Source organism: Drosophila busckii, chromosome 2L (assembly GCF_011750605.1).
Source record: "Drosophila busckii strain San Diego stock center, stock number 13000-0081.31 chromosome 2L, ASM1175060v1, whole genome shotgun sequence".
Classification (NCBI taxonomy): Eukaryota; Metazoa; Arthropoda; class Insecta; order Diptera; family Drosophilidae; genus Drosophila; species Drosophila busckii.
Window position 1 is genome coordinate 10,985,524 of NC_046604.1, and position 12,199 is coordinate 10,997,722.

Consider the following 12,199-nt stretch of genomic DNA (forward strand, 5'->3'; position numbering starts at 1 on the left):
AGTCTGAGGTTTGTTTTGGTTTGTTGCCGGTCTTATTATGCTCTGGCTTCTACATTTTTGTATTATTTTTTATTGCGAATTTTCCCCACCACAAGAATCGAATATACAATAAATACAACAACAACAATTGCGCTGATAATGAAGCAAGCAACAACAACAAAAAACCTTTCAGCCAAATGAATGTTTGTTTATTATTTTGGTTTTGCCTTTTTTTTATATTTGTAAGATTTGCGTTTTGTTGTAGGTCAGTTACTTTAGCTTTGTTCATTGTCAATTCATTTGCAATTGGCCATAAATATTGCTTTGGATTACATATCGCATTTTATTTTAAGAACACAACACACAGCTGGCATATCCCACACACACACACAGAGTCAGTTAACTGGGTTAGTAAGACGAGCTTGCCAAGTGCTTTTTGCCATGTGTTGGGCTTGAGGAATTTTTTGGGGCCCCAAACATGACTAGGCAAAATGTTCTAAATTGAGCAAACGCAAGCATGAGTCAGTGCTGAGGAATGTGGGGGGTGCTGACGGATATGCTAGCCTTAAGTAAAGGCATTAATTGAATAAAACGTTTAGATTTAACGCTTTAAAAAGCGCTTTAGGTAATAAATATTAGTTGCAAATTAAAAATATATATTTTACGTTTAAATTTAAAGTACTAATTTAATAAAATTGTTCATAAAAGCATTAAAAATCAATATTAGTTATTTAAGTAAATCAATAAAAAATTATTTTTATTATCAAAATTAGGCAAATTACTTTATTTCAATTTAAAAACATATATTGTGTTATTTCTAAGACAAAAATATTATTTTTAAGCTACGTGTTGTTGCTATAAAAACGTTTGAACATAATAAATTTAGTAAAAGCTTTAATATGCATTTATAGCAGCTTATAATTCTTAAATTAATTTAATGCCACATTTATTCTTCATTTAGATGCTGTTTAATTCAATTTTTTATACAATTTGTTGTGATTCAAGTAAATGTGCCGCGTTGATTAGTCAAACTTGTTGTTGAAAAAAATAAAACTTAAGGTACAAATTTACACACTCAACATAATCAAATTACTTTGAGCTGATTCAACTGGCAATTTCTTAGGCACAACTAAAACCCAAAGTTACTATGCACTAATGAAAGCGCCTAATATGCAGTATTAACACATGGGTGTGGGTAGTGGGGGGGGGGCCAAAAAAAACCGCGTATATGGCCTAAGACAATGCGGTGTGCCTATTCATATGTGCAGCTATAATTATAACAACGTGGCACTATCTAAAGGATGCCAAGCCGCATCAAAGTCACACAGACACACAGCATACAGACACATGTGTATGTGTGTGTGTAAGTTACAGTTACTGCAGTGCACTTGGCAGCACTTGCTTAATACATGAGCCAGGCCCGCCTTACTCTTATTATTTAGTACTCTATTTTTTACCTTGGCAAACCCATTAGGTTAATAAGAAGAAGAAGAAGAAGCAGCAGCAGCAAGCAGCAAAAAGCTGAAAAATAGCAGTAAAAAGCAAACTTAGCGCGCGTGAGACGCGCCAGCGGTAAATACGCCGCAAACACTGCGCGCTGCTTGGCAGCAGTGGAAACCCCCGCCTTGCAACGCCGTCTGTGGCACGACAGGACAGAACGGTTGGTCGGTCGGCCATGTTTAAAGCACACGCAAAAAGCAGCAGCAGCAGCAGCAGTAAGCAAAAATTCCGCTAGACATGCCCCAAGAGTCGCTGAAACATTTGGCAGTGAAAACTGGCAACAGCGCTTGCTATAACGCCAAGCGACGACATTTTTATGGCAACTGTCATAGTCAGATCGATATATGCGAAAGAAAGAGAAGCACGCATATAGCTTGTCTGCCAGCACGCAACGCTGATTGGTGCACTGCGCTGCGCAAAATCCAAAAGCAAAGCCAAACACACGCACACATAGAGAGACGTTTATTTGATTTATTAGCTTACACTAGCGTTGTCTCGCTCTAGCTAGTGCAAGCGCAGCATAAACTTGTTTGCAAATGCCGTCACAGCGAACTCGTTTGACAAGCCACCCCAGACTGCGCGTGTGTGTGTGTGTGTGTGTGCGAGCTCTGACAGTCTCAGCTGCCTGGCCAGCCAGTCAGTCGCTCATTCGTCTCTCGTATTCGCTGTCGTCAGCACACGCGCGCACGCAACGAACGAAATTATTCGAAAACACACACACAGTCTATAGTACTCAGTCGCAGTCGCAGTCTCAGTCAGCAGCAGTCGCCTCGCCTCGCCTTCGTCTCGTTTTCGTTTCGTTTCGTTTCGCTGAACAGGTTTCGCTGCTAGCGACAGTCTCAATAGCGAAACAGAAAGGTGCTCAATTCCGCGTAGTGTGGAGGTATTTTTATCTCGCTAAAATATATCAAAAAAAAACTTAACAAATATAAAACATAAAATAAAAAAGTACAGCAAAGTACAAACGTGACGCGTTAACAAATAAATTAAAAATATAAAACAAGTGTTTTGTCTGTGTTGTTGTGGCTGCTGCCCAAAAATTAAAAAAAAAAGCAGTACTTAACCAAAATTATGCAATAGTTAACAAACAATTCAACAAGTGCAACATGGTTTCCAATACATAATAACAATAATAACTATAAAAAGCAAAGAAAAAGCAACGAAAAGTGCTGCAAAATAAAAGAAAACTTTAGTGTTTGTGTTAATAAACAATTTTGTTTGGTGAGCTATGCTAACCATGGAGGCGGATATGAAGGGCGGCATATTGCATGCCACAATGCCGCCGCTGCACGCTAGTGCCGCGCTGCATGGCCACGCCCATGCGGCAGCCGCCTCAAGCTACTCGGCGCTGGCGCCGCTCATGAATCTCGGTCAATCGCATCTAACGCACTCGCAGCTGAGCCAGCACAATCATCATCATCATCATCATCACCATATGAGCGCGCACATTGCTGCCAGCCAAAGCCCCAACAGCAGTCTCAGCAATCCGCTTAGCTCGCTGCAGTCGAGCATTGCCAATACGCTGAACAACAATCAACAGCAGCAGCAGCAACAGCAGCAACAGCAGCAGCAGCAGAGCTCGCCGCTGCACAGCTCCAGCGAACTGAGTCCAACGCAAAGCAGCATTGGCAGCCATCACATGACCTCGCCTGTTAGCCACCATCAGCAGCAGCAGCAGCAGCAGCAACATGGACTCATGGGCGCTGGCAGCGCGCTGAGCAGCATGACAAGCAACAATAACAACAATAACAACAACAATAGCGCAACAGCAAATAAAAATCAGCAACATGCGGATCGGGTAAAGCGACCAATGAATGCATTTATGGTCTGGTCACGTGGCCAGCGCCGCAAGATGGCATCAGATAATCCCAAGATGCACAACTCAGAGATTAGCAAGCGCCTGGGCGCGCAATGGAAAGATTTATCCGAGGCAGAGAAGCGTCCATTCATCGACGAGGCCAAGCGACTGCGCGCCGTGCACATGAAGGAGCATCCGGATTACAAGTACAGGCCACGCCGCAAGACCAAAACGTTGACCAAAACTAAGGAGAAGTATCCAATGGGTGCGCTAATGCCAGGACAGCAGCCAGGCGGCGAGCCGGGCACACCAACGCGCTCGTCGCAGTCGATGGCGCAAAGTCAAGCGCTGAATGGCAGCGGCGGCGCCTCAGCGGCAGCAGCAGCAGCAGCGGCGGCAGCAGCAGCCGCACAGCAGGTGCGCCCCAATCTGCATCAAATGGGCGTGCCCAATGGCTACATGCCCAACGGCTATATGCATCCCGATCCCGCCGGCTACCAGTCGCACTACATGAGCCACAACTACGCGCCGCGCTACGACATGGGCCACATGTATAATGGATATGGCATGTATGACACCGTGGCCGGTGGCCAGACGTCACCCTACGGCAGCAGTCTGCAGCAGCCGAGCAGCCCATCGCCCTACGGCGTGCAGCAGCAGCAGCAGCAGTTCGGCTATTTGGTAATTGGTAGCAGCAGCCGGCGCAGCTAAATGGCAACGGCTCGCCGGCGCCGTATGGAGCGCAGGTCTCTTGCCAGAGCCACAGTCCCAGCGATTCGAGCATCAAATCCGAACCTGTTTCACCCAGTCCCAGCGCCATTGCATTAAACAATAACAACAACAACAACAACAATCATATAATGAAACGCGAGTATGTTGCAGCCGCCGGACCAGGCAGCGAGCTGAATCATCTGATGAACATGTATCATCTGCACGATGGACTCACTGGCGCGCCCGAGCAGCAGCGTCATCTGATGCACTACCAAACCGCCTCGCCGGACTTGCAGCAGCAGCAGCAGCAGCCCAACATGCAACATGTGATGCAGCAGCATCAAGTGCAGCAGCAGCAGCAACAGCAGCATCAAGTGCAGCAGCAACATCAGCAACAGCAGCAACTGCATCAGCAATCGCTGCGCGCAATGGCGCCGCTTGCACATATGTGAGAAATGGCCAACGCCTATGGAGCCGCCGCCGCCGCTGCTGCTGCTGTTAATGTGCATGTGTCGCCGCCGTCGCCGACGCCCATGCTGACGACGGCGGCGGCACAGCAGCAACATCAACAGTTGCTCAATGGCCGGCCAAGTCCGACGGCATCGGGTTCGGGCTCGTCGGGCGGTCGCTCCTCGGCGCACTCGAGTGGCCATCACACTGCCAATGCGCATTCACCCGCCTTGGCGGTCGCTGCTGTTGCCGCCGCCGGCGCTGGAGGTGTATTCGTTGGTGGGCCCGCCGCTGCCGCTGCCACAGCGTCTGGCATGCTGGACATGCAACAGCAGCTGGAGGAGCAGCAGCTACAGCAGCAGCAGCAACACTATATGCAGCAGCAGCTACATCAACAGCAGCAGCAGCAGCAGCAACAGCAGCAGCATCATCTACAGCAGCAGCAGCAGCAACACTTGCAACATCAGCAGCAGCAGCAGCATCATCAGCAGCAGCTTTATCATTATCACTCGCAGCAGCTGCATGCGCATGAGAGCAGCGCTGGTCTGTTGGATATATCCACACTGTAAATTATTTATATATATAAAACACACACACACATTAGCGTTATTTGCAACAAACAACATTAAACTAAACTTTATGATAAACTGCATTTTAGCTTTAGTTCTATGTGAATTGTAATTACGAATTCAAATTACACACGCTAATTAATTATGTATCTAATTATAATAGCAGCGCAAAACAAAGCATTTAATATTAAGCATACGCACTGTTGTACCATAAAAAACAAAACACACACACACACATTCCAAACCTTCAACTTTTTCTTTCGCCCCCCACCCCCTCAAAACGACAATTGTGTGATACAAAAAAATTGTTGCATCTTAATATAAAAAACAAAATTAACTTTCGTTGTAAAAAATGTTTCAAGTAAATTTTTCACACTTAGCATTTAAACAAAAATTTAAAACAAAATGCAAAAAAAAAAAACAATTCTATTTTATAGATTCTCTTATGCATTAAGTAATTCTAATTATTATCTATTATATAAAAAATTTAATTATTAATTATGCTTATGAATAATGCATACAATTAATTGTAATAAACAACACACACACAAAATGATTATTATTATTATTATTATTATTAAAATGCATCTACCACATAATAAAAAAAAAAAAACAGAATGTTAGTAAACCTAAAGCAAATTTAGTAAAAAAAAAACAAAAACAAATCAAACAAAAATTGATAAGCAGCGCTTACAAACAAAGCAAAGCCTGCCAAAAAAAAAAAACACAAAAACAACACACAAATAAAAGAAAAATCTTTACAAAAAATATCAAAATCAAAATGTTTTTTAATTTCTTACATTTTATAACATTTTCATTTGCCGTCGGACTGTTTATTTCTAGTTTGATTTCAAGGTTCGCAGCTATAATGTGCTATATAATAATATTGCACACCCCAATAACAATAACAAAGCATAACAATGTTGAAATGTTATTCGATATGCAAGATTTACGATGCGACTTTATGTTCAAAACTCTTTTTAGTTCCGTCAACTTGGCCTGGCGGGGGGAGGGGAAAAACTAGTTGAGGAACATCGCACGTTATTGCAAAAGCAGCTCAATAAAATGTAAATAATTCTGGATTTGTTTTTAATATGTGAGCAGAGTCGAAAAATTTTTAAAAGTCATTAGCAAAATGAATGATTGGACAAAGTCGGGAATTGAAACCACTATGGTAATGAGTAAGCCAAGCCAAGGCAATTAAACTTATAAGCGGTCATCAGCTCAGCATTTCTTCAATACACTTGAGGCGACACAAGTCTTAAAGGGTGTGCAGAAGTTCCATAGTTATTATACTAAAATAACATTTATGCTACTTTAGTTAGACTAAACTCCAGAGCTTTATAAACTGCTATTAAGTATATATCGTAGTTGAGTAAGTTAAGCGAATTTTACACATTAGTTGCAAAGCAATTTGTCAAAAAGTTCTGAGGCCTTTTTAGCTCAATAAAGTGTATATTGCTAGTTGAGTAAAGGATCAACATATTTAGCTTTGAAAGCCGTTATGCTTACTTACATCTTTTTAAAGTGTATATTGTAGTTGCAAGAAGTGATAAATAAAAACTATTTATCAAAAAGCTCCAAAGACTCTTCAAAATTGCTTGCATTTTAATAAAGTGTATATTTTAGTTGAGTTAAGTGAACGAAATAAACGATTTTCTTTAAACATTTACACATTTTACGCTACACAATTAATTGCACTTTATTAAAGTGTATAGCGTAGTTGAGTAAACTGCAACTTGCAGCGTGTTGAAACGCCTAATAAAGTGCATATCACAGTTGGGCAATGAGGCCATCTTAGCTTTGCTAAGCTACTCACAAAGTATAATACGAAGTTGAGTTGAAACTAGAGCAAATATAATTATAAATAAAATTATAATTAGCTCAGCCTAACAAAGTATATAACAAAGTTGAGCACAATTAGAGCAAATATTGTATTAGCTGCAGCTCTAACAAAGTGTGTACAAAAGTTGAGTAAGCTGCTGGAAATTTAAGATTTTGCTAGACACCTAAAGCAAAACTTAACAAACTTCAAAGTGTATTTTAATGTTTTGCTGCATTTTTTTTCACTCATTTTTTTTGCAGTTTGTTTTTTCAGCTAATTTAAGTCAAACTACTTAATATACAAAATTAGCGTCATGTAAAATTACATGTAACTAAAAGTAAAAATCCATTATTTGAACACGGCAGCGTTTATTTGACATATATATATTTATTTTTTTTAGTATATATATTTGTTTTAATGATTGCGCGTAATTTACGTGACCGGATGCCAAAGATTTGTTTAATAATAGGAATTTGTTGTTACGTTTTGCTATAAACTTATTTGTTAAGCTGATCCAAATTTCGAGCGCCGTTTAGGGTTCAGTTCTGCGGCAGACTTTCAAATTCAGATTGGAGCTAGGCCAAAGCTGTTGACAGTCACTTTTTTTTTTTTTCTGACCTTTGCTGTAGCTCGTAAACCCCAAATCCCAGTCGCTCCCTCTCTCTCCCTCTCTACGCAATCCATACAACAATTCACTTGATTTTGCTAATTTTATGTGTCACACATGCATAAAAAGCAGCGCATAAAAAAATATGATATGTATTATTAATGAAAAAATTGCAAATATACGCGCAGACTTTGTTAAGTAAATAGCACAATTTACTTAAATTGTGTAATTTATTTTTTTTTTTGCATGTAATTTTTAAATTAAAATATAAATGAAAGCAACGTGGAATTTCAATTAAAGTTTGTTGCTGTTGTTGTTGTTGTTGCCTTTTATGTTGCAATCAATTAGCGCAGCAGCATTTTTAATTGCAAAATATATTGATGGAATTTTGCGTTTTAAATATTTTATACATTTTTTGATTTTTTTTTTTTTTTGTTGGCGTCGTCGCATTTTATTAAAGTTTTGTCTTTGTGCTCATTAATAGCAGCTCAAATATTAAATACGCTTGAAAAATGAAACTGAATTAACATTTTGCGTAATTTGGCGTGCGTGTTATACAAAAAGTTTCAGATATAGCCTCAGATACATGCATAATTCGTTTTGTTTACAAACTTATAAATATTATAGTTATACTGCATCCGATATGAATCTAGTTTGTCGCTCAAATTCAAGTTTGCTTGACATGCTAATCATTTTGTCGCCGCAGTTTGTTCTGCATTTAGCTTAGATTGATTTATTTATTTATTTGTTCAACATTCGCTCGTTGTTGTTGTTTTTGTTGTCGCTTGTTACTAATTAACTGAAATTTTGTTCGTTTTTGCGCTAGCTTTTAATTTTATTTATTTGATTTTGTCGTCATTGTCATTTGTTGCAATCAGTGAGAAAATTAAGCTGCCTGCTCAGGCATTAAATAAAATTAAATTCTAATGCATTTAGCAAAACATTTCGCCCATCGCATTAATTTTCGGACAGGTACTTAATTGTGGTTAGAGCCAAGCAGCAAGTTGAGTCAGCCAAACGAATCGGAAATTGCATAAAGAACGTGAGAGTTTTTATTTGAAACAAAGTAGCAGCTTATTTATATATGAAATTTTTAAGTTTTTTTTTTACACATAAATCTTGAGACTTTGGCTCTAGCAATTGCTATATCAATAGCTATTATATAATGCTAATTAATTGATATCATTAGCAATTAGTTTATTTTTATTGACAATTATTTTGTGTCTTGCTGCTGAGCTTTACAACTAATTGAAAACTAAAGCAAGTATAATTAAAATTTAGTAAAGTAATTGCGAAAAATCTTTAAAGTCTTTCAATTATTTATTTTTGTCTAACAATTTCAAATATTTTTAATAAATTGCAGCAACTTTCGCTAATAGTAATTATTAAAAATCTTTGGATTATTTAATTTTGTTTAACTATTTCAATTATTTCGATAAATTGCAGCTACTTGCGCTAACAGTAAATATTTAAATAAATAGTTAGCTACAAATAATTATAATAATTGAAAAGAAATTGAAATACTCTTAAAAATTATAGCCGAAATTTTGCCAATCATTTAGTACAGTTGAAATTATTTGCCACTATTTTTATTATTTGAAATATTTTATTATATTAAATATTTAGATAATTCTTCGTTTATTTTCAATTATTTGCAATATCAATCAATTAGTAATTGAAAATAATTGATAATATACCACAAATTATTGCTGTAATGTAAAAAATAATTCAAAATAGCATAAAATATAATTTTTGAAATTTATAAAAATTATTTTCAATTGAATTTTTTGAAGTACTTCAAATATTTTTCATAATATTTCGATTAGAAATTCAATTGCAGCTGTAAATTATATAATTATGTTTATTATTTAAGATAAGAAATGCTTTTGATTAATTGACATTTAGTAGCTCTGAGCTATATACGCTATATGTTTATACTTGAAACTTATTTGCTGCAGTCGCTTGTGGGCTGCGCACTCTTGAATTATTTAAACAAAGGGGCGGCTGCGGCGCCTTTAAAGCACATTGACAACTGAGAGGGAGAGCGAGAGCACAAGACTGAACAACTAATTAAACTTTAACAATGGGAAAAGTTAGCAAACAAATGGAATCGCATTATGCATCAACTACTCGAACGTTTGGCTGCTGTCTGGAGCTTACATTTTTGGCAGTTTAGTTGACCAAAAGGGCGCAGAGCAACGAAAACTGGGTTAAGAGACAGACAAAGCCTAAAACTGTGGCCAATGCGCCAGCCAGAGTGTCACATAAACAAATCGGATTAGGCGACGATCGAAAAATGCGTATCAAAAATAAAAAATCCAATTAGCTCTGCAGCAGACGTTGTAACAATTTTTGTTGTAAACTGTTGTCAGTTTACAAGTGGCATGTTTGATGGATGTGTGTGGCATGTGGCATGCATTAGAATTTATGGGCTGGGCTGAGCGCTGGGCCTTGGGCTTAGCCTGCGCAGACTGCCTGGCGACCCAAACTGGTGAACTTAAGCTGACACCTGCGTCTGGGTAAAACCCAAGCCCAACCAACTGCAGGTACTAGAAACTCTCAGTATGGTAATGAATCTCTAAAATCCACGCCTTGCCTTGCCAAATCCTTTTTGCGAATTTAGAGGAAGTAAATGCGCCTAAGCAAACAACGCTTATTATCATAATCACCAATAAAAATTTGGCTTAAACCAACAAGCCTCACACACACACGCACACATGTGCAATTGTATGCACTTCCTCTGCTATTAGTTCTTGGTATTTTCTCGCTATCACCCGCATAGTTATGTGAGGCACTGTAATTCAATCTTGCAACGCTTTTCGGGCCCAGCATAAAATGCGCAATCTGCATGCGGCCGCCGCCGCCGCTTGCTAATCACTGTCAAATTATTATTTTGCATTTTTATCGTTCGATGTGGCAAGCAGCTGCAATTTGTTGCAATTAGGCGTTTGGTCACGCCCTGATTTGACATTGATACGATAACAGCAGAGCCCAGACCCAGACCCAGACCCAGGCGCTATCTTTGACTATGCGGGCAGCCAGGGGCAACTAGTGGCGGGCGGAGATTAAGCAAATTGTCAAATGATAATAAATGTTGCGCATAAAATCAAATTAAATATAATAAAATTATTTAGTGCAACTTGAATGAATTATTTATGTGTTTAGCTTAGCAATTTAAATAAATAAACATTTTTAGCAGCTTATTTATATATTTGATATGCAAGGCTAACATAATTTATATATAAAAAGTTAGCACAAAAATCTATTTACTTAAAAATAGTTTTTAATGAATGTATTAAAAATTAGTAGTAGTAACTGCTGCTTAGTAAATTGCATAGAAATCAATAATAAATTCTTATAAATTAAGAGCAAATTAAATGCAGCAAACAATTTAGATAGATTATAGCTATATGTATATTTATAAAGATAAATATAAGCTATCAAGTAACTTTAGTTTAAGCTATAATCAGACAGCTAAATAAGATAATAATAAGCAGCTGATCTGAGCCTAGAAATAGCTGCTAAGCTTTTTTAATTAAGCTGTTGACTTAATTTGTTGTTTATTTTTTTTTATAAAATAATAAACTTTTTTTAGGCTTTTTTGTTTATTTTTTATTATGTTCTAGATTTAATTTGATGTTTATTTTTTTTATAAATTTATAAACTTTTCTAGGTTTATTTATTTATATTTTTATTAAGTTCTTGACTTAAATGTTGTTTATTTATTTTTTTTTATAAATTTATGTATCTTTCTAGGCTTTTTTAATTATTTTTTTTATTAAGTTCTTGACTTAAAGGTTGTTTATATTTATTTTTTATAAATTTATAAACTTTTCTATGCTTTTTTGTTTAACTTAAATTGCTTGCTAAAGTTTTGTAGGCATTGGCAAAACTCTTGTAATGTTTTGCCTGCTTGAAATTCATTTGCAAAAATTAATTTTTTTTACAATTTATAAGCTTGCTGCATGTTTCAAGAATATATATTTATTATACATATATGTGCAAACATGTAGCATAGATTTAGCTTTTTATAGAAATAAATTGCAGCCCAAATTCCACACTTTTGATTTATAAACTTAAGCTTAGTTTATTTAACTATTTTTGTGCAGCTGTCAAAGTGACAGCAGTGACATTAATTTTGTTATTATATTAAGCATAAAGTTGACTGCAGTTTGCTGCTTCAAATGAAATACAACGCAGGCACTTGTGTCACCTAATTAAGTCGGCGCTTTATTGTTGTTGTTGTCGCTCAAGTTAATTACGCAGAGTCGTAGTCAGCACTCACCTGGGCAAAGCTCAGGCACAGGCTGGCAAGTGAGCATAACAATTCCTCAGCTGCAGCTTTAGCTTTTAGCTGACTTTAGTTCTTCTTCTTTTTTTGTCAGTTAAGCTTGGGGCTTGCACTTTGGCGCATTTGTTGATTCGTTTGCAGCAGCAGCAGCTGCTCTTATCTTAATGAGTTTTATGCATCTAATTAAATAAATTACACTCTCTCGTCAGTGTAGGGGGGTGGCCTCAATTCTGGGCGTGTGTGTTGTAGCCCAATGCCAATGCTGTAACCCCACCCAATAGCTGGCGCCACTCCTCGCCACTCAATTCAATTTTAATTACAAATTTTTTTTTTGCTACCAAATCGATTTCGCTTGTTTTTTTTTTACAATTTGTTGTACATATGTATTGCTTATATATAAATTTTAATCAACCGCGCCCCAGACATAAACGCTTAACCATTGTCCCGGCCCACAAGCTGCTGCTGCTGC

General features: G+C 37.6%; 1 protein-coding gene across 1 annotated transcript; it reads left to right on the forward strand.

Annotated features, from left to right (window-relative positions):
• Window positions 1-2,500: 2,500 nt before the first annotated feature.
• On the forward strand, window positions 2,501-5,375 carry LOC108594507 (GATA zinc finger domain-containing protein 10). The gene is given in 2 exon segments (XM_033294774.1): window positions 2,501-3,925; window positions 3,973-5,375. Coding segments are annotated over 2 exon segments (2,253 nt in total). The 5' UTR covers window positions 2,501-2,707; the 3' UTR covers window positions 5,008-5,375.
• Window positions 5,376-12,199: the final 6,824 nt, after the last annotated feature.